Source organism: Camelus dromedarius, chromosome 8 (assembly GCF_036321535.1).
Source record: "Camelus dromedarius isolate mCamDro1 chromosome 8, mCamDro1.pat, whole genome shotgun sequence".
NCBI classification, from domain to species: domain Eukaryota; kingdom Metazoa; phylum Chordata; class Mammalia; order Artiodactyla; family Camelidae; genus Camelus; species Camelus dromedarius.
Window position 1 is genome coordinate 30640122 of NC_087443.1, and position 24080 is coordinate 30664201.

The 24080-nt window shown below is 39.0% G+C and overlaps 1 protein-coding gene across 2 annotated transcripts in view; it reads right to left on the reverse strand.

The window, feature by feature from the left end:
* Window positions 1-24080, reverse strand: part of VCL (vinculin) — a 91416-nt gene that overhangs the window by 17698 nt on the left and 49638 nt on the right. For both annotated transcript variants that reach the window (XM_031461073.2, XM_031461076.2), the window contains exons 4-13: window positions 23969-24077; window positions 21590-21712; window positions 19639-19799; window positions 12079-12169; window positions 11087-11234; window positions 7660-7813; window positions 6781-6956; window positions 3716-3906; window positions 2277-2476; window positions 1008-1136 (exon numbers count right to left, since the gene is read on the reverse strand). In XM_031461073.2, the coding sequence (XP_031316933.2) occupies window positions 1008-1136; window positions 2277-2476; window positions 3716-3906; window positions 6781-6956; window positions 7660-7813; window positions 11087-11234; window positions 12079-12169; window positions 19639-19799; window positions 21590-21712; window positions 23969-24077 (1482 nt within the window). The remainder of the gene's footprint in view (window positions 1-1007; window positions 1137-2276; window positions 2477-3715; window positions 3907-6780; window positions 6957-7659; window positions 7814-11086; window positions 11235-12078; window positions 12170-19638; window positions 19800-21589; window positions 21713-23968; window positions 24078-24080) is intronic.

The following is a 24080-nucleotide window of genomic DNA, read 5'->3' on the forward strand; positions in this document are numbered from 1 at the left end:
ACACGTGAACATAAACAAGGAATACTGGAAGTACAATGCAAGAAGGTCAATGCAGAGAGAGGAGCATGAAGGGAAGAGAGGCACCACTCAAGGCCAGAGAAGCAGATGCGGGACCAGATGCAGAGTGTGATGGCGGCTGCTTGTACCAACTCATATAAGCTCTTAAGAGCCACATGCACCCATTTCCTCCCAACTCTGCTTACAGTGACTTCACGTTGAAACAGCCATCGTGGGAATATTTACATCATGGAAGTCAACAAACATTACAAATCAGGGCTTTTTTTGTGGTTTGGTTTAGTTTGGTTTGGTTTGGTTTTTTCCTGGAGAGCTGGTCTACCAGCATTATCACTGGCCTTACTGTTCACTGTAAGCACTCTGCCTTCTCTCTGGGACAGGGAGGAGTCATCTGAAGGGTTTGAGTAAAAGAATGACATCAAATGATTTGAAATTGCCCTGACTTCTGTGTTGAGAATAAAGTACCCTAATAAAACTGACAGTTATGGCTAGAGTGCCCCCATTCCTCATTTCCTTACTGCCTTGAGCATAATGCCCAGGCCACAAGTGCCATCTCACACCAAAAGGAAAAGACCGAGAAACTCAGAGAGACACCAGCTTTCATGGTGTCAAGCTGCTGAGCCAATGCCAAGGCTACCTACCTCCATGTTTCTTGTTATGTGATGAAAATAAAACCTACTTGTTTTAATCTGACAGTCAGGTCTTCCACTACATCTCCTAAAGACATTCCTAAGTGACATACTTGACTGAAAGAAGGGGCAGGGCATTCCTTCCCTCTTCTACCCTTCCACCCTTCATCCACAATTTCCCAACCACTGCCCCTGACATACACTGTAGTCACATTTTACCTTTACACACACACACACACACACACACACACACACACACACACACACACACACACACACACACACACACACATACATACACACACATATATACAAACACATATGGCTGGCCAACAGAAGAAACGGAAGACCTCAGATACCCACCTCTTCCCTATTGGGTGCATCAGGAGGGGCAGTGGCTGCCACTGCCAACAGCTTGATGGGAGTTGTGGTATCACTGAAAACATCTGACACCTCCTGAGTCATGGCCTCCTGCATCCGGGCTTTCAGATCCTTAAAAATATTGTTTATAATTGAAAATTTCCAGAAATATCCAAAAAGCACATCTGTCACAGTGAATGTGTTCTCCCTTCACCGACACATTCATTCATTCAGTGTTTCATTCAACTTTATCAGCTGTAAGCATCAACAAAACACTGAGCCAGCATGAAACAGGGGTAAGATGTGGATCCTGCCCTCCAAAAGATTAAGGAAAAGTAAGACATGGCCCACATTTTCCTAGAGACTGCTCCACGCAATCAAGAAATCTTCCTTCCTTTCTTGTTTCCCTCTAAGAAAAGATACTATGAATCATGGGGTTGAGCCCAAGAAGACAGAGAGCCCCTCACCAATCTCAGTGCTGGAGGGGCCTGATTTGACCACAGTAACAGTAAGGATTGTTCAATGGATGCAGTGCCCAATTTCTAAGCAATTTCTTACATGTAGAAGAAAATATCAAGAATGGGATATTTTTGATACATGCCATTTCAATTAAGTTTCTAGAAAAACTCAATAACCAATTTATGTACCCATTTTTTAACATGAGTCTAAAGAAGAGGATTCTAAGAAGTCATGAAAAAAACTCTTTTTCATAATTATCAAACTTTGTCCAATCTAAGTTTTATTCTGGATTTATAGTCAGAGTAGTCTCAGTCACCCCCACTGTTTCTCAAGGTGGGGGGCATGTCTGGGCTGGTGATATGAGATGATTTTAGGTGTTATATAGACAACCGGTTTTATTTTAATAATTGTGTGTTTCTTTTACAGAATATTAGAAAAAAAATCTAACTAGTTCATCAAGCTCCTGATTTCAGGATTATTATAAACTTTTCTTTTAAACAAATTTATTTACATTTTAAAAAGGAGTCCATTTTAAGAAAATTATTGGCTAAATTAAAAAGTATAGATGACACGTGGTAGAGCAAATATGAAAGAGCTCTGGACTGGGTGCAACTTGGGAAACGCAATTTTAATTGTTATCACACTCGTGTGAGCTTGTCCCGAATAAGCTCTGGATTTCCTTATATTCTTGATCACACGTTTCTCACTTTCCCTAGGCTCAAGAAAGTATATATTTTAAAAACTCTCTCCGCCTCCTAGTTTTTCAACAGCAGTAAGCATAAGAAATGTAATGCTAGAGCTCCTGAGTTCTACCTTTAAGGAGTCTTGGAGCTGAGATGCAAGTGCTCTGGCCTGAGGACTCTCCCCTTCCCCTCGGGCAGCCAGGTCAGCCAGCTGCGCTGTCAGCTGGTCCACGCGGTCACACTTTGCCAGAAGATCTTGGCGATAAGGCCCCATCATGACATTAGCCAGACGATGCCCTTCGGCCACGAGCCCCCGGATGGCAGCCTGACCTGGACCAAAAAGAAAACACTGAAACTCACACAGGCCCAGAGAGGCCAGAGGCAGGGCCACTCTGGTATTTCTTTTTTAATAATAACAACACAAAAAAGTGGGGAAATTTTTTAAAATGTTAAAAAATATAAACCACCCATAAGCCCATCACTCAGAAATTGCTGTATCTGAACATTTCCTTCCAGTCTTTCTGAATGCACTGCATGCTCCCAAACAAACATACATTTCTCTTTTACAAAACTGGGGTCATACTATACATAAACTTTTATTCCTCTCTTCTTTTTATTTAACACAAGCATTTTTATGTCAGTAAATATTCTTAAAAATTCATAATCTAAAACTAGGTAACATTTCATCATATTAACCATAATTGTTGGCCATGTATCTATTAGTAAGCATTTATGCCGTTTATATAAATTCTCATATGTAAGTTAGAAACATCTCGAATTATTTCTTAGAATAAATTCCTATGAGTCAAATTGCTAAGTCAATGGGTATGTACTTTTTTTGTTTTAACATTTTTTTATTGATTTATAATCATTTTACAATGTTGTGTCAAGGGTATGTACTTTTTTAAAGCTCTTGACGCATAATTCCCAACTGCCATTCATAAAGTTTGCACCAATTTATTCCTCCACCAGTAAATTATACATCTGCCTGATCCCCAGTACTGGGAATCACCAATTAAAAATTTTATCTCTTTCCAACTAATACAGCAAATGAAGTAAACAGGTCTTTCAGCTTCAGCAGGCTTGCTATCATAATATGACCTTAATTCTTATAGAGCCATTTCTAAAATCTCTCAAAAAAAACCCCACAGAATTGTAGGTAATCAATTCTACAGGTGACTGTGTGACGCAGGAGCCCTCACCACTGAAAATCACCTCGGCAACCACACGCCTTTTACTTATTTTCAAAAATTACATTTAACTGAGAACTTCCTAAGGACCATAATAACAGAAATACAACAGAATTAAGGTACACACAGACTGGAAGTAATCAGCGCGAAGTTCCCACTGCAACCCGAGGGCTCTTCTTGCCCACAGAAAATCCATTCCTTTGCTAACATGTCTTGATTAAATCACAGGAATCGTATTGGCTCCATTTGGAAATGGAGTCCCACTGTGGAATGACTTACTCACCAGAGGCTAAAGAACCCTTTCTGAACCTAATTACAGCTCTATCAACAACTTGCTTATCCTCACTGAAATAAGTTTAAGGAGGGTTCAGTGCCTTACCGACTCCCCGGTCATCCACCGTGGGATTATCAATCCACCGCTGTGCTTGTTCAATCTTGCCCTCGAGGTGGACAGCTGCTTTGGCGGGTCTGCTGTTGGCCACAGCCCTGTTGGTTTTGGTCTGCAAATTCTGCAGGGCTGTGGCCACTTGTTTGGCCAGTGCTCGGGCCTCTGGCGAATCCCCTTTTCCCCTGCAGAGGAAAAACAAAAATAGCCATCCTGTCACACAGAGGCACTCTTCACATTGAGATGATTTAATTGCTAATACAAATGCTAATGAGATGACAAAATGATTATTATTAATTTGGTTTGAAAGTAGAGGGACTTACCTATTTGGCCCTTAAATAAGAGATTAATAATATAAGTTCTGACTGTCTTGCCTAGTTCAGGCAGTTAAATATGTTGTAGTTAAGTTTGAGTTTGACCAGTCGAGCTCAACCATTTGGTAAAATGAGCTTAGTCAATCATCACTAGGTTAGTTGACCCCTCAGCCTGGCACCTCTGAAAACACCAGTTCCTTCTGGAACTAAGCGGGCCCAAGCAGACACGTTTGCTGTGCAGCACTAGTTGAAGGAGCTAGAGTAGAATTAGTAGTAATACAATTTTTTGAGTCCTAACTCTGCCAGGTACTCTTGCAAACACTCTTCTTGTATTATTTAATCCTCACAACAAATTTATGAGGTAAATACCAGCATTATTCCCATTATTCAAAAAACAAAACTGAGGCACAAAGAGGTTAGATAATTTACTCAAGGTTCCAAAACTTACTGTGGTGCAGCCAGATTCAAACCCAGGCACTCTGCCTGACTTCAGAGTCCTCACTCTTAGATACTACACATGTTGCCTTATGTTGGTATCAAATAACCCTCAATCCTTACCATAAATGATGGAACTGGGTGGTTATCTAACTCAAAGATGACATGGTCACAGTCAGGCAAGGCACTTAATTTGATTCTGGTGGCTCTCGAAAGTCCAGTGTGAATAAATCACCAGGGATATTATTTTTAAATGCAGATTGTTAAACCCAGCATCAAAGGGGATTCTGATTAAGTATGTCTGGGGTGGGGTCCAGGGTTCTGTATTTTTAACAACCTTCCTAGGAGATTCTGAGATAGGTGGTCTTCAGTCCAGACTTTAAAAACCCTGCATACTCAGCTAGTGGTGGGATCTGGAGCTGGGAAGCCTGGGACACAGTGGGTCAAAGCTAGATGAAGAACTCAAATAAATAAAGTCAACACACAGAGTGAAACAGGCAGAGCGCACCACACAGCTGCTAAGAGAAGGAGGGAGAAGCTTCCAGCTGCCCTAAGACCTAGCCACACTTCAAGCTGTTGAGTCCCATTAGATGCCTCTATGTATCATCAATAAACATCCACTTTTACCTGAGTTGGTCCTTGTAACCAAAGAACCTCAACAAGTACACGAACACAGATACAAAAAGACAACCACAATTATATCACAAAGGGAGATAACTGCTGTCCCCAAAATTTTATTTCAAATTATGATTCTAACCATTATGACCATATAAAGAGTCTGACTCATTTTATATCTCAAGTCCACTAGGTCACAGAAAAGTAAACTTCGGGATAATCATATCTGTCTCACCAATAAAAATGCAAATAATAGCCTACCTGACAGAGTGATTAATTCAGATACTATCTTAAGAGCTCCTTTATGACTCTAAATTTCCATACTTTCTCCATTATAAAGCTGGACAAAGAAGTTATTTACTGTGATTCTGATCATAGTTATTTCTGCTGCCAGAGGGTTATTTATTCATTACATAAAAGAGGAATAAGTAGCGGTAACACTACAAGACCAGACTTGAAATCTACTGTTACTATCACTATCATTCATTCTCTCTTCATCATTAAGAAACATTAATGAGTGCCTGCTATGTGTATGGACTTGTGTTAGGGTCCTGAGAATATAGTTTCCTCCTTTATTTTTAAATCTAGTAAAAATGTGAACAGATGATATTAATGAACAGAGACCTAACTTCGTAGCCATTATATTCTATGATTGTCCAAATACACATTTTCCCACCTTCCCAAATTTAAGATTTGGGGGTGTAAAACCAAGACCACCCCCCAAATGACTGTGCCTGATATACAATCAGAGTTGAGCTGTTACCTAAGCTGCTCTCTGTCACAACATCCTGCCTGAAGTTTGTCCCCCCTGCTCCTACTCATTCCTATTTCACAGTCCAAGGCAGGAGTTTGCTTTCTTAGCCAACATTGCTCTCTGAGCCAACATAAGATCTGAAGAACTCAAAAGTATCTCTGGGAAAAGGTCAGGCACTGTCCCATGGAAGAAAAGGAACTGAAACATGCAAATTCAATGAAAAGCCAAATTTCACAAGATACTTGACTATGGTTATCCCTGGAGAAGTGGCTGGAGGACTGAGGTGGGAAAGAAGCAACTCTTACTTTTGATGTTGCAACCTTTCTCAATGTTCTTTTAGCATGGGATGCAGTTTTTTAAAGACAGAAAAATATCTTTCAAAAGAAGACAGCAATACATCTTTTCTAGATAATCAGAGCTGGTGCTGTGAAAGCCTTATCTGTCTCACTGATTTAAAAAAAAAAAAAATCCCCTTAAAAGAAGAAGCTGTGGGGAAGATATCATATTTAAGGATCTTTTATAACTTCTACATAAGCAATAACACTGCTGGGGAAGGAAGAAAGTACCTTCTTAGGCCTCCTCCCACCGTACCCCCTCCTCCCCCGACACACAACAATCTTTTCATAGCTAGCTGCAAAACTTACTTTCCTCATATGGCTGGGAAACAGAAAGGTCACCACCATGTGTAGCAGCTTAGAGATTTTAAACATAGCTCTCAAAAAATGAGTTCTTTTTTATTAATTTAAAAAATTAATAAACTTATTTATTAAATCCAAATCCTACATTTATTAATTTAAAACCATCTGCCCTCACCATGTCACACAGAAACAATGAGAACACAGAACATCATATGTGCATTTAACCTATGAAATTCAACTATGTAAGTTCTTAGGAGAAAAGAGAGAGAGAGTAAAGGACCATTTAATTGATTAAATACATACTGTCTTCGTAGATCTGCTAATTTAGACGTCAGAGCAGATATTTCTCCCAGAGAACGGAGAATGTCATCTCTCTCTTTAGGATCATCACATAATTCAGCTATTTTCCGAGCTTCAGCCAAAGCCCCTCGAATCTGTTCTTCTCCTTCTGGTCCACCATTTGGATCGGCAAGCCAATTCTACAGACACAGGAACAGAAAAGAAGCACGCTGTCATCTATTCATGAGCCAAGTTTATTAAACTTAACAAGGCCATCAGAAATATTTCACTAGTAATCACAAGGCATAGTTGCAGTTCTTTGTCTAACGCTGATCCTTTTTTCCCCCCATTGGTTCTTGCTCAGGTAAAACCAAATCAATCCTTCGTCTTAAAAATGATTTTTTTCTCTCCCATTAGGAAAATACCTTCACAAGTTTTATCTTATCTTTGAATTAATCACGTCTTATTAATTCTTCACTTTCTCAAACATTTGTGTTTCTTCAGGAAATGCCTGAAAATCATTTCACAGTAGAGTAGTATTGGAAAACGTTACCCTCTAACATTGCTATGACCAAAAACAGTTGTGATTTTTGAGATGAAGAACAGCTTTAAAATACCATAGTCTCCATCAGGAATTAGGATTCTCTTGGTACCCAAGAATGCTGACTTTTAACTAACCAAAGGATTCAAAATTAAGATCTCTGCTTCAAAATATAAATAAACATTAGTCTAAAACCTGTGGTGATAGCGGACGTGTTAACATTGGCAACTGCTGGGAATCAGTCATTGCTCAAAAACCCCCATTATCCACCCACAGTAAATTGGATGAGGGGGATGCAGGATGTTTATGGACCATTTCACCTTCTCTTGTATCCCCCACACTCCTGAAAACATCACTGCTACCTGAGCAGCATCGATCTTCTTCGCGATGCTCTGCTTTGAGTTGGTCATGGCTTCCAGCTTGCGGGCTGCGTTTTCCACCTTTGCTGTGAGCACATCCAGACCCTGAGACACCTGCTGGGCTTTCTGCATGGCCACCGGTGAGGCTCCTTGTCCTCTACTCAAACAGACAGATGCTGTTATTGTACTCCCTCAAAGTCTTAAGAGCAAAATAATACTAAAAGCACAGTATATGTCATTTTGCTAACATGCTTGTCTTTTTCCTTTCCTCCACTAAATCTGGAATAGCACAAGGAAACACAGAGAAATAAAGCAAAACACCCAAACCACCTAATTTCTCCTTTGCTTTGAAAAATACCCAGTAGCAGGGAAGGATATAGCTCAAGTGGCAGAGTGCATACTTTAACATGCATGAGGTCCTGGGTTCGATCCCCAGTACCTCCTCTAAAAATAAATAAATAAACCTAATTGCTCCCCCCACCGAAAAAAGCAAAAAATAAACAAACAAACAAATCAATAAATACCACTCTAAAACACACACACACACACACACACACACAGTAGCTTCAAGGAACTGCATAACCACTTTAAAGACCAGACCTGCAAGTTTGATAATAATGATTCTCCTCTTGGTGGTGATTACATACTCAAACCTAATCTTTGGGGGGGGGAGGACGTGCTTATCATCTTATTGCTATGGAGGGTTTTGTTGCCATAGTAATGTGTGCCTTGGAAATAAACAGTCCGTTAGATTGTCTTGTTCATGGGCAAGTGAACACTGAAAATGCTTCAACAGGCAGCATGCCTAGCGTTACTGAAAGCACACCGCACTGAGACCAAGCAGATCTGTGTTCAAATCCTGACTCCTGATATCCATGGAACCTTGTTTACGATGTTCAAGTTCTTTGGGCTTCAGTTTTCTAACTTACAAAGTGAGGGATAGGTAGGTAACAATACTTGCCCTGCTCATCAGAGTGGCTTCAAGCAAAAAGATACACTTGAAAGCATTTTGGCAATAAAGTAACGTACATATATGACTATCGTTATTACTGAATTGTAGTTATCATAACCTAATGATAACCTTAAGTATTTACCTTCCACTCCTATGTAATCTGTAAATATCACAGCCAGTTAGTACTGAAGGGAAAGGGCACGTGGTGACTAGAAACCATTACTTCCTACCAAGTTCCTAAAGAATTAACTTCACTATTTTCCTCCCTCAGAAGTGGTATGCTACTACTACAAAAAATGACATGAGTTAGCAGAAACTTGTTTTCCCTTTGTAAAATACTTCCCAAGTCACAACAAAGTAAGAGTTGCCATCTTTTTACACTCAGGTTTTACAATCCACCCAGCCTGGTAAACTCAGTGGTAGGGGTGGCAACTTCATCATTAGGCCGAATGGCACAGCTGATCATCCTAACCTGAGCTTCTAATTTTAGGATAAACTCCAAAACATCTTTGCTTCCCTTATAATAGTACAGATTTCTCATTCACCTATCTATCCTCTTTTTAAATTTATCTCTGCTTTTCACTTACACCAATATTTGAGACAGTGAACGCAATAACATTTATTGCCAGGTATATAAAAGGTATATATACAGCTTTCCCTTGTACCTGACACCTCCCTTTTACACAGCAGAGGAGTCTAAGACTTCTGGGAAATAAACTTTTTATGATTTAACTTGCTTTTTTCCTTCAAATCTAGTAATTCATGAGGAGGTACCTTTTTGGTCTAAGAGGCCAAGTGAAAAAGTAAAAATATTTATGGACTACATAATTTTTCATTCAAAATAAAAAGTTTATTGAGTCCCACAGAGGAGAAAATAGATATTTACTATCCTAGAAACCCTTGGTGACTGAATAGAAGAATATCAACTAGGAACTTGTTACTGAGTTTCAGCCGCTTAAATGTTAGCCAGCAGGCATATTTAAGAAAGGATAACAGGGAGACGGCTTTGTAATCTTTCACTGTGTGGGGCTGGTGCAGGCTCCAGTGTGGAGCAGGCCCACCGCAGCCCCTCCCTGTCCCAGCCTTTTCTCTACAGATTTATAGCTGATCCTGTACAGCAACTACCTCATTCTCTTGCTCAAATCCATCTTTCTCTGAGGACATGCAATTGTGTATTTGAGAATTCCAAGTGAAAACTGTCTACTACACTGTGAAACCACACTGTGAAAAGGCTGCAGACAAAAGAGCCGGCAGTGAGAAATTAGAAGAGCCAAGAATCTCATCAAACCGCATTGGCATTTCTCCTAATGGGAACAGAACTTGTTTTTGTCCTTTCTGTGAAGTTTTTGTCATGCTCACGTCAGGGGATACTGCCTCACAGCAGGAGAAAAGGCCCCCTGAGCTCACTGAGAGACATCTATTGATGCTGTTCCTTCTCCCCTTCAAGCTGGAGGCTCTTAACCGGAAGCCCATGGACTTCCAGGGCTACAGTGAATCCATGAACCTCTAGAAATGTACACATAATATTGTATATGGGCATGCCCATGTGCATCTGCTTAGGTACAGAGTAATGGCTTTCAGTAATGGCTTTTATCAGATTATAAAAATGATCTTGGTCCCAAAAAGGTTAAGAACCACTCCTTTAAGAACTGTGTTCTTAAGTCCATCATGTGAACACGTTTGAAGCCAGGTGTAACGGTGTGCAACATGCCACCGAGTTCTGAGGACTTAGTTTGTAGGGAGACCTCGTTTTCCAATCATCTCAAGATGCTTCATGACATTCTCAAAGTAAAGTTAAATTTCATTGTACTAGTGTGTCGACATACCTCAATTTTTCTCAACGTCCATGCTATAAAATTCCATCAAAGTGAGGATCTTTTAGAGCATCATTAACTGTATTTATGAGTTCCAAATAAACCTATGTCATATTGAGTTTCCTTAAAAGCAAACTATATATATTTAGTTTATGAGAAGGTGGGAGTAGATTCTAAAAGCCAAGACTTGAGGTAGGTAAAAGATAGTTAAAAGAATTATAAAATCAAATGAATAATGATGAAATAGAAACTTAAAAGAGCCTAGAAATGGTCAATGTAGAGGATAATCTATTTAACTGATTTTTAAAAATGACATGTGAAGTGATTCTGATGTTTTCACTCTGTTTTTTTCTACCCATTCCTCATAAAAAAATATCTACCCACTGCCCCCTTATTTTATTTTTCATAAGCCTATGGCTAGAAACTTAACAGATTTCTATTTCAATTTCAACTTTACTACAAGGCATCTGCATATTTTAAAAGTTCAACAAAGGGAAAATTCACTTCAATGTCAAAAGAACTAGTAGAATATAGTATCTATATTATCTATCAGCCGTAGAGAACTCAGTAAAATTCACAGAAACTTGCTTTCTGAGTCACTCCATCAGGAATGAGATCCTATCTGCTACCCATTCCTGCACTGGTGAGAGCAAAGGAACATTACCTGGCTCGCAGGTCAGCCACTTGATCAGTCATCTGCCCTAGCATCTTACAGGTTCCCAGGATCTCCCTGCGTTCTTTGCCTGCGCAGAGTTCACCAACTTTTCCAGCTTCATCTAAGATCTGCCTGATGGCCTGCTCACCAGCATCCCCTAAAATAAAGAGATATTCAATATCTACGTTTTGACCCATTAATTATTCAGAGAGGATGCTTTACAAGGCATTTCATTCATGAAGGAACAGATGACTTTATACGACAGAACAAGTGAATTGAAGGCAATACATCTGACAGCTAGCAGCCAACGGAGCAGTGCTCTTACAGCCAGAGGGTGAGCTTCCACCCACAGAGGCTGCTAAAAAGACCTCTGGAACCATAGCCATCTGGAGATAATAAGCAGCTTGTGGTAAGCATATGGATGATGAAAGTAGGCTCTAACAACTTAATAGTACTTAACACCTCCAAACTCCATTAGGCTTTTCACATTCATTCAAATATTAATCTAAAACTGAATAAATATTAGATTAGAAAATCCATAAAGCCTAGCTCAATAACCTGTTTGGGTCTTATCTTTATATAAGTCAACTCTGCTTCCCAATTCTTATTAGCAACATCGTTTAATCTGCTTAATAAAGTACTCTGTTGACATAAATGGAAACCTGCCCAATGGGAACTAGAAGAGAAAAGCTTTTATTCAAAATAATTACTTTTCTGACTCAGGGAAGGGGTGAACTAATAATGCGACAACGAATGCCCAGTTGACTCTGGTTTGTTCCTCCGTGATGAGAGGTCACCTGTCTATGCCCTTCATCCTTTTAAGGACCAGTAATGCTTTAATTAGTGAAAAACTATCAGAGAATGGAATATGGCCCTAAATGCTACGGTAGTTATCTCAGGATTATGAGATTATGGAATAACTTCTTTCTTTTTTTTCCTTTTGTTTTCCTAGTTTTTAGCTTTTCGTTGTATCTTTCAGAAAAGTAGAACCAGAGGGTTACCTGGGGAGGCGCTGGGGTCACGGAGCCAACCTTTGGCCTGGTTCAATTTGGAGTCTATTGAGGCCAATGCTCTCTTCATGGCTTCAGTGTCCTTTTGAAGAAAAATACCACGGTTATTTTCTCTGCAAAAACTGAGATACCATCATACAAAATAAGACAGAGAAGTTACACCTTTAACATCCAATCGCTAAGGTAGTCCTACAACAGCCTTAAAAGTATTCTCAATCACACCATAATGCTTATTTCTGTCAAAATGCAGCATCTTGCATGCAAATCTTCAGTTAATTCTACTCTGTTTCCTAGTCTTCCTACTGCTAAACTGGTAAAACTGCTCAAGCCAAAAGATGTTTAACGTCTTTAGCAAGGAAAAGCCCGGTTGTCACATGCCTCGTTATCAGCCTTTCCACTAGTCAACATTCACCTACGGCAGCCCTGCCAAAGCCCTCCCGGCTTCAGGGAAGCCTCATTAGCATGTGGTGCCACAAATCACAGTATTTTTACATCTTGTTTTGAAATATACACACAGTGGATGATGTTTCACTAGGTTTAATTAATCTAAAAAACTTGGAATTACTGGTTGGAAGAAAACTGAAAAATTTAATATGGCAATTTAGTGTTAATTCCACCCAAAAAACCCACTAAATGTAATACAAGAAAGAAGTGTCTTTCTGCCCTTCCCTGGCATCCCTCATCCTTAGTGCCCTGACTGTCCCTACCTGGAAGGAGAGGCTGGATAAAACAAGCAGGTCTCAATTTATTGTTTATAACCAGGATTCACAATACTAGCATGAAACGAGCATAAAATCCCCCAGGATGTAGCGTGAGAAGTCAAAACAACAGACTTATCACTTTTAAAATATACATACATTTTAATAAAGGTTTTTAAATAAAGGAAAATACAGAGAACAGTATAACAAATACCCATGTACCTACCCATCCTCACAACTGACAGGCTGGCCATCTCTTAAGGCTCTGTTTATAAACACCTTGAAAGACAGCCTACCTACCTTTTGCTTAGGGAACTGACTCTTATTGGAGTCCATCCATGAAAGCATAGGGTTAACTTCTGAAATTCCAGGCAATGCCCTAAATCCGTATCCTTTTAAATTTCCAGTCCTGCAAGCTGGGGTTCTTAAAGGTGTGGTACCACCAGTTTCCCACACGGGGGCACTAGGCGCATCCCCACTTCCAATTCAAACAAAACCCAGCACTAGCACCAATGTTGGGAGCAATGAGAATTAGGCTTAAGGTCAGCAGCCTGACCGCAGCTTTTCCAAAGTACCTATTCAAATTATAGGACTCTCAGCTTTGGACTTCCTCTTTCCCCACCTAAACAGATACAGCTTGTTCTCCTGTTGAAACTGGCTATCCAAAACTCTAAGCAGCAAATTCTCAGCCGCAGCAACTAAAAAGAAGTGAACTAAATGGCTAAAAAAATGGAAATAAAATATTTTTATTATCAAATTATACAGAATTATGATAGCTATTTATCAATAAAAGGGAGAGTCATAGGAGGATCTATCTAATTCAAACTCCATTTGTAATTAGGACAAGTAAACAAATGCCATTTTTTAAGCGCTTCAATTCTCAAATTGTTTAAATATTTTCTCCTCCTCCATCTTGTTCTAATTAATCTGTACAGCAAACTTTGCCTTCAAAAGTCAGCTTTATTCCAAAACAGCAAGGCCCAAATCAATATCTTTTTAAAGAGAGTCTCAGGCAACTCCCAACTTCAGAGAGTCGGATAGCCTTCAGGGTTTAATACAAGTTATAGGACTTCGTCTAGGTACAGATTGAAAAAAAGAAAAATTTCAGTCTCTCACTTAGGAAGAAGAAGAGAAACGATAGCCATATAAAAATATTTAATTTAAAATCTGTTAATCATTTCTTTAACATACTTATATTTTCAGTGAAAAAACCAGATATTTATTACAGTTCAAAAATCTAAATTCAAGGGGAAACAAAGATCAGAAATTTTTCAGTGTCTACTCTAGCATTAAAGGCCACCAGTTAGGAACCTGTCTCTAACTGAGCACTTCCTACATGCTAGATTCTGTTCTAGGCATTCTCCCCCTTATTGCTTCACTGAACTTCAAATTTAAAGGCAATTTCATTTTACAAATTAAGAAACAGGCGCTCAATCTTAGAAGCCCAATTTGATCTCAAAACTCACTATTTTTTATTAGATGAAATTCAAGAATTTTTTTCTTTTACAAAAATGAATAGCCAAAGATTCCACCAACCTTTTATAACAGTCAGCAAATCTTTGCCTTCTCTATTTTGGCTTTGGTTTAATACTGCCTAGAAAATCAGCTCTAGAAATCAAATTCATAATCCTCACTGACCTAAATAACTGCTTTTATTCTCATTGCCCCCAAATTACTTAAAACACAATAGAAAAACTGGTTTTGCTCTTTTCAGTAGCCTCAAAAATCAGAGCTCTTTTCGCCCTAATAAAGCGTGGCCACCATGCTTCAAGGAAAGAATCTGATTCTCAGGATGTGAGTAATGTACTCCTGTGTGGGAGATGTGACAATATTAAGACATTAAAACTAAGAGATGTTCATTTTCTCCTGAGAAGAATCAACGGCAAATTTGGAATGAAGCTGCATTTTTAAACTGGGAATTTCAATTGGTTGCCAAAGTTGTTTTGTTTTTATTCATTCGTTTGTTTGTTTGTTTGTTTAAAATGAAGGTACTGGGAATTCAACCCAGGAGCTCATACATGCTAAATAAGCATGCGCTCTACCACTGAGCTATACCCTCCCCCCATACCAAAGTTCTTAATAGCATAAATTTTAAACAATTTGGGGGATTTAAAACAGTCATTGAAAAGTCCACCTTAAATTCTTTCTGGAATAGAGCAAGTTGTAAATAATCATTGAAACACAATACTAAACACATACCATTTTAATGTCATATCTACTAAAAGTCTATGGGAACAAATGTTTCAATCATAAGCAGCAAAAGAAGTATGCTAACATTGGATTTAATATAAACAAATTTGCTGAATAACTAGGGCTAAGAAGCAATTTTGAAATATTATTTATAAAGGGTGAAAATAACGCTAACTCTATGGTCAAGTATACTGTGTACTACAAAGCTTGTAGTTAAATCTTCTCATCTAAGTCTAAGTACCCAGAGTACAATCAGAGTATGATATAGAGGAGAAAAAAAACTAGATCTTCACTTAAATGCTTTTCTTTGTAAAATCTCAGATTTGAAAAACAGAAAAGACTCCACCAATCTTGTCTCTGTTTTTGTCACTGGTCTTCTTTTTTTTTTTTTTTTTTTTAAAGAGTGAATACAAAACAGACCAGATCTATTCATGCAGCTTTGGGGACAGCTGGCATCTGGTGCCCTCCTCCTCTGGTCCCTTTTACTGTAAAACTTTTATGAGTTCAGGTTTTAAATGAAAAAATAACCACAGTGCCTTGGCACTCTGCCACACATACCAAAAGGCAGAAGGAGGCCAACTTACACTCTGTTTTACATGCTTTTCCAGGAACTGACACACTCCTGAAATTTTACGTGGAGTTAGACCTGAAGAACACTGAATAATACTGAAAACCACTGAGTTCCTCCTACAGACAATCAGAGGAACTGCGGTAGAACAGGGAGATCCTGCAACTTCAGGCTCTTGAAAATGTTAAATATGGCACTAAAGACCCCCTCTCAATCACCCCCCAACCTACTCTCTCCTTTCCACTAACACCTCCGGTCCCCACCCTTCCCACTCCACTCCGTTCTGAACCACATTTTCACCTCCAAATCCACATTTTAAACAAAGATTTTTTGGAAAGAATAGTTTGGGCAGTAGAACAAAATCTTATCAAATACATTTAAGTCATTTAAGTCTTCGAGCTCTGAGCCTTCAGGCAAGTTACCAGGCATCAGTTGCAGTCTCTAAGAATACCTTCCCAGCTCTACAGTTAAGATGTAGATGTACCAACTAAAAGATCACCTGGATCAGAAGGGGAACTTCAATTCCTTTAACATGGAGGGCTTTTCACTTTTCTGGGGGGAGGGGATAATATCATAAATGCCTGAATTAACTATTTATCTCAAACTCTAAGAGAGAAATCTTGCTGTATTAGCTGCATACTAGAATACTCATACTGCATAACAGAACACTAGAAGACTCCAAAAAAAGAGCTCCTATACAACCTTCTTTTTTCAAAAGTGAAATAAAAATTAACTCTTAAATCCTGAAGGTCTGCAGTAAAGGCAAATGTAACAGGATCACATGTTCTAACCAGTATTTCCTTCTCTGGAAGGGTAGTCTGTGCAAGACATCTGGGTCACTCAATACATTTACCCACCACCAGCCTAGGCCCACAGTGGGAGGAGACACAACACACGAATGAAGTCTGAATAGGAGTATCTAATGACTCCAGGTGCTGTTCCAGGAACACCCACATAGGGTTCAAAAATTCCTAGTAATGAAACGCTTTTTAAATTTTTCTCACTTCCTCTTAATTCCCAGCACGCACAAGATACACGTAATATAAATACCAAAAAAAGAGATTAAATATAGATTGCTCAATTTACAAAGGGTAAAATGAGAATTGTTTAACTCCCCAATTCTTTTGTCTCATAATGTATTTCCCAGGAAAAATGCTAAACTAATTTTTAATGATCATTATAAGATGACTGTTGATTTAAGGAGGGGAAAAGTTTTATTTTCAAAATAAAGTGAAGTGTTTAAAGTCAAAGTATTTTTAAATTTGTAAATCTGATATTTGAATGCAGGTATAAAAGGTAAAATAATCAGCTATTGCATTGCCTCTTTAAAATCTTAACTTATTCGGCAAGACGCAATTTTACCAAGAATTTTTTTCCACTTACTTTCTTCCCCTACTTTTCTAGAGGAACCATCACTTTCCAGGAGAAAACTGCACCAGTGGGGAAGCATGAAACAAGTACGGTAAGATAAAGTTAATTCTTTTTTGGTAGGGACGTGAGGAGGTAAAAGATACCGTAAGTATGAAACAGAATGGGAACCCAGGAATCACAGACAGACACAAGGTCTGAATAATTCACTGCTTAGTTGAGCAATGAAAGATGCATAGTGCTGCTAAACTGAGTAACAACCAAAACCCTAGTTTCTGATTTTCATTTTTACGGTAAAATGTCTTTCTAAATATTCTTATACCTAATGAAAACGATGACTCTTAGGGGTAAGGGAGGTAGAGTGGATGGGGAAGGGGATGGAGCGAGATCTGTCATGTGCATCTTTTCAGAGCACTTTGATTTTTGAACCAGGTAAATGTATAACAAAATGAAGTTAAAAATTAAACATTTCTTGCACATTTTGATGTCACTATGTACTTGCGCTCTTTTGGCTGAACTAATTTTATTTATTTCCTTTCATTCTGATAGTTTCCTGGCATCCTAACAGTCTCGCTCCTTCCAGATCAGCGTAAAACTGAGTCAGCTCCAGGACTGTACATGGTGGGGACCAGGTCTATGTCCCTTGTACACCCTCCAAGTGCCTAATGCCCATCCTGAAAAACTCAACTGACCATGGGTTTTGGTTTTGGTTTTGGTTTTAGAGCAGCAGCTCTTGAAAGCACAAAAGAAAGCTGAGTAACTAAACTTGTTTGCTAACTGATAGGTGACTCTTCCCCTCTAAAAACAGAGAAACACTAAGGTTGCAATGTCTGCTCCTCTTTTTTACTTTCTCATCTACCAGAAGCAAAGGAAAGGGATTAGGTTAAGGGAACATGAGGTCATGGGGAACTACAGCTGATTCACAGCTTAGACAGCAGAACATGCAGTGAGCCACGGACTGAAGTTAGGAAAAACCAGGTACACCTACCCTTTTGATTTTGAAGGCTAGGATTATTGTGAAGGACAGGTACCCCCATCTAAACTCTCTAGACTGCCCATTTTCACTGTGGCTTAAAACCTCAGTGATGCATCTCCAAAAGCAAAATTCCAGAGCCTGCAAAGGAGGCCAGTAGGAGAGGCAAATACAGAGATGGCATCAGCTGGAAGTTTCCTTTCCTAAGAGCAGGGTCCACAGGTGGCATAAGCGACCTGGGGAAGCCTGCCCTTCAGATGAAGGCAGTGGGAAGGACCAGGCCAAAACAGTTCCCAGGAACCTGCTCAAAGAGAGGAAAGCACCCACCAAATACAGAAAGCCTGATCTCCCACGGTAATGTCTTTCCTGCTGCTTTCCCCAAAGAAATAGCTCCGTGTGAGCCAGAGTCAGTCTGCTCAGCACAGCCCCAAGTCCCGTATTAAATCACATTCGGACGCATATTCGAGCACAGTGTTACACCGGCACACAGAATCAGGCACGGCACACAGCACAAGAAAACCTCACAGACATGCTTTTTCTCTTTTTAAGCGAAAAAGAAACTAGAGGGCAAGAGAAAGCTTACCTTCTAAACGTGAGAAAAAAAAGAATGAAACAGACAAGAGAACAAAAATGCATAAAGAAGTCATAACAGGGAAGTAAAAGTTGTCAAATATGCAAAAGCAAGATTAAGTAAAATATCAAAGACTTTAAATGATGTAGCCATCTGGATTTAAAATATAGTCTTAGAATCTGTTCAAGAACTTCACGCCTCTGAAAACAAATCCATCGTTAAGACAAGCTGACTAATTTCTCCTGCACATTTAGATCCACTTTTTTGGCAACAAAAGAGAGCTGGTGACCTTAGGCCCCAGCTCTGACCTTACCTTGTAAGTGTCCTGGAGGACCAACAGAGCCCTACCAAGCACCCAGCGGGGGTTATACTACAAAAGCCCCTCTGTAGTCCGCTCCCAGCCTGCATGGTGGCCCTGGAGACATCATGTGGGTCACATATGGGTAGGGGGGGAGCTGGATCCTGGAGATGGTGTGTTCCCCCCACTGCCTGCATCTTGGGGTCCTATGAGGAAAGTGTAAACCCAAGCATCTCTGTTCCCAGAGACAGTCACTAGACAGGGAGAAGCAAACAACCACTGCTGGGTTCTAGGAGGAATCTACCAACCCTTTTGGAGTCCAATAAGAAATTCTAGACCAAGGGTGAAGGGACTAACTGACAAACGTGAAAGCTAACATTTTAGCTAAGCTATCTTTCGGGAAAACAGAATGATGAAGGGACATACCTAGAAATGCCAAGAGTTTCCTCTGTAGATTTCTCTGGGTCAAAGGTGAGTTAAGGAAAAGTTTTCCATAAAATTCAGTTATAGGCATATTCTGCGTCTTATTTAGTCACCTAGCAACAATCGCCCACATGAAAGGCAGGTCTCCCATCCAGGAGAGTATATACCACACCAGAATTTCTTGCCAGCCCAGTCAATGAGACCCCAGCTTGAAAGAAAAGCTACGCATCTCAGCTTTCAACCAACATTCACCCACATACCTATTTATTTGTTCTACCTCAGAATAAAGGAAATTTGCAGGAGCAGCAAGTAACCCATGAAACAAAAGTGAAGAAGAAATTACCTTCATAATATCAAAACAGTCTTATGCTACACACAATCACAAGATAAGATGTGAGATAATCACATCCCCAGGAGGGGAGAATTTGGGATTTTGCTTATTTCTCCCCCAATAACACTCACCTTGCTGGCCCAGGCATCTTCGTCCCAAGAAGTGAGTTGTAATACACGAATGATCTCATTAATTTCAGCGCTCATCTTTTCTACAGTAAAATTGCGATTTTTCAAAGCTTCTTCTATTCCTTGGTTTTTTGAGTTTTTAGTTGTTACAAAAATCTTCATAGCTGTAAAAATAAACAAAAGATCAGGAACTAAGCTTGGAATTTAATCTTGCTGTATTACAATATTCACACAAGATGTTCCGCACTTTAAACACGTTTTGGGCTGCCAAGGTCTTAAAAAGAATGTGAAAACAAACACTGCAAGTCTGCCCATAAAATTCGAATATCAGCAGCCTTCATTGTAAAGAAAACTCAAGGTACAGAACTCCACCACCTCATGATCAGGGAGCTAATTCAACACGCAAATACTACACAATCACAAAATACCCAGTCTCCTTCTAAAACAGTCATCACTGCAGCCGTAACACTGGCCCCATCTAAAACAAACCTAACGGGACAAGATAAAAACAGTCAGGAAACTGTAACTGAAGTCTCCTGCTGCCCCCAGTCCTAGTGGAAGATCCGAAAGTGTTGAGTTTATTTTCTATAATTTCTCTCAACAAATAGCAGGAACTTTCTAACCTCCAAGAGTGAAGAAGAAAATCATAATAATAACATGAAACACTGAAGAATATTTTCCCACAAACTAATTAAAATTATAAAAACAAAGATTAATCAACACTTTATTGAGTTACTCAGACTAGAAAGAATGCTTCTTCCCAACAATCTTTCTGCCACATAGAGCACTTGGCCTCAAAAACCTATTTCCCATGGAGATTATAAGGCTCTATCTACAAACTTTTGTTTTCTAATTCATGTACCTTGCTGAATCCTTACACGCACATCTCCTTTTTTAGATACTACCTGAAATGACAAAGCAGGAAGGCAGTAGCTGGGGTGGGTCAGGGTGGCGGAGTGGTCACAGTGACATGCCTCAGGAGATTCTGAAACTAAAGCTGCCCTCTGAAAGTCAAAGCAATTAACCTACAACTTGACTAAGGTAGCTAACATAAACCATGAGGTGTCTGGTACTACTAGACACTCAGTAAGTGCAACTCTCTTTTGCTAGTTGAGAGAGCAGCACCATGTCTGCATTTCTGGGCTCTGCACACTGGGAAGGTAGTCCCAGTTAATACAGACCACCAGCTCTACAGTAAAGAGTTAAATATCTTCTAGGAAAACTGTGTTAACACACCTCTGAAAAGAGCTCTGGGTTCACTTCTTTACTAAACAAAGTGCTCTATAATATTCATTCCACCTGCTAGGTTTTGTTTGTTTGTTTTTTGGATATTTTGGCTGGAGAAGGTAATTAGGTTTTTTTTTTTAATTTATTTTAGAGGAGGTACTGGGGATTGAACCCAGGACCTTGTGCATGCTAAGCATGCACTATATTGCTTGAGCTATACCCTCCTCCAATTATTTTTTCATAGTATAAATAAAAGTGTCAAAATCCATATGTCCAAAACTAGAATTTCTAGAGGAGAAAAGGGGCCTGTTAGAACTTCAGGAGAACAGAATCAGACAACAGGAGGAAGTAGGAAAAGGAGAGCATTAGAGCAGGTGAATATTGGTACTTAGCCCATCAGTTGCATTTTTGCCCAGACTGGAGAACGTGCAGCTTAACAGCAAAGAAAATGAACACCAGAGTTTACAACATGTTAACTTTTTTTTCCCGTAAGATTAAGTACAGGTAGAAAATACCTGAAATGAGGTGGTTCCGTTGGTGTATCAAACTCTATCAAAATTCATCTAATCAAAATCCATCAAATTGTTCATCTGAAATATGTGTAGTTTACTGTACAGGAACCATACTATAATAATGGTATTAAAGGAAGAAGGAAAGAAGGAAAGAAAGAAGGAAAGAGGGGAAGGGGAGGGGATGGGGGGGGGGAGGGAAGGGAAGAAGAAAATACCTGAAATGAGAACAGGTAGCAACTCCTTCACGGTGTTCATTGAATTCACCAACATCACTCGGTGCTCCTGGTGAGTCAGTTCCTGCTGTCTCTCGTCAATCATCTTGGCCATCTTTGTCATTCCTGGGACACAAGGAATAAATCGTGCAGGGTGAGTAGCAAAACAATCCAGAGTCTAGCTTTCTGAGCCTAAATCCATGATGAATTACTATGAAAGTCCAAACTGACCTCCCACTTATGTAAACAACAGATACTGTCACTGAACTCTAGCATTTATGACATAGAACTTTTCATGACAGTTCTAACAGTGCAACTTTACTCTTTTCATTAAAAGTAATTTGTTAAATATAAATCCTAAATATGACATAATTCTCAAGTATGTCACAAATACATTCACAAATGTTTTTAAATGTTGAAATGAATAAATATGTATTTGTAAAAAAATTAATGCACAAGTAGGGGAAAAAATACCTTGCCTGGCTACCATGCCAGGTTTATACGATATACATGGCCTCTGAGCCTATGTATGTAAAAATCTCATGTGAGCCTAGTACAGGCAAATCACAGAGATAATGCAGATTCAGTTCCAGACCACTGCAATAAAGTGAATACCACAATAAAGCGAATCACAGGCATTTTTTAGTTTCCCAGTACATGTAAAAATTATGTTTACACTAAATTGTAGTCTATTAAGTGTGCAACAGCACTATGTCTAAAAAACAATGTACATTCATTAATTAAAAAATACTTTATTGCTAAAAAAATGCCATCACCTGAGCCTTCACTGAATCAGAATCTTTTTGCAACAGTAACATCAAAGATCATCAATCACAGATCACCATAACAAATATAATAATAATGAAAAAACCTGAAATATTGCAAGAATTACCAAAATGTGACATAGAGACATGAAGTAAATAAATCCTGTCACAAAAATGGTGCTGATAGACTTGCCTGAAGGCAGAGTTGTCACAAACCTTCAATTGTAAAGAACGTAGTATGTGTGAAGCACAATAAAGTAATGAGACACTAGCGGCTGAAAAAAATCTTAAGAATTACAATAACGTGTTTCGTTTTCATCTTTAAATTTTTCTGTACTTTCCAATTTTTCCAAAGTAAGCATGTACTACTTTTATAATTAGAAATAAATAAAAATATTATAAAAATAATTATAGTGATGACAGCATTTGAAAGCATCTGGTGTTTTGGAATCAGCCTGCTAGCACTTTTTGTTTACTTTGGTTATTATTCAAAGGTGCTATGTGATTCCCTAAAGCTTTGATTTTCAAACTGCTCTTAGAATTTCTTAAGTAGTTTCACAGATCATCAAGAGGTACCCAGAGGGAGATGGAAAGGGTGGGGCTGCCCCTGCTTCATCCAGAGGAGCTCCATTTTTGTCTTTTATATGCTGGGGTTCTGCATAAGATTTCATTTAAAGAAGTAAAATTTCCTCACAGAGCTATGAGAAAGTTTAAAGAGTGCTGCTCTAAAGCCATCTCCCAGTGATCTTCAATGACGGCTCCGAGAAATTCTTAACTGCCCTAAGAGTACAGAATGACTGCCCTGGACGGAACCTCAAGGAAATATTGTTACCTAAAAATCATTTTAAGAATATGAAAACAAATATATGTATGTTTGCATGACTGGGACATTATGCTGTACACATAATGACACATTGTAACTGACTATACCTTCCATTAAAAGTAAATAGATAAATAAATAATAAAAATCATTTTATGTAAGACAAAAAAATTTAATAACAAATTAAACATCTGGCATGTCTTCATTCATACTTTAAGGAGCTTCAAGTTTATGGTATACGTCTGTAACACCAAAAGCTGGTATCTGTTCATGTATTTTGAATATTCAATTCTCAGATGACTAAACAATCAGAGATTTAGCCGCAGAAGCTCTTCTCTCCTTGTAGGTCTGATTATAGTAGGCAACTTTGGGCAAGGGCATGAATCCATAATAGTAGGCGGGCTAATTAGCAAGCTAAGAGGTCACTGAGAGCTGCAGGCCAGCTGGCAGACAGTGAAGGAATGCTGTATAATGTGGAATGAAGAGGTCAGGATTCAGGATGGCCTTAGGCAGTGTAGTAATAGAAAAGTATTTCCTGCAGTCTCCAGCAACATTTGCAATGTCTAGTTTAATTCACAGACAAGGCCAGGATCTGCAGAAAGCAGATTCAGCTTTCAGAGGCAACAGTATCTCTTCAGCAGAAGCACAGTGTCAGCTCCATCAAGAGAGCAGAGACACCTAAAAGTCCACTACATCATTACCTACCTTCCACAAAAAGTAGTAGGGAGGGCCCTTTCCTCTTGATCAAACATAGACAAGTGATAAAATTTTTTATTATAGAAGTAGGATATGACTAACCTGGTCCAAGATTCTTCGTATAAGTGACCAAATCTTCCATAGTTTCCACCACCTCTGCCACTGTAAGATATTCCAAAATTCCTTTGCAAACTCTAATAATTTTACGAACCTG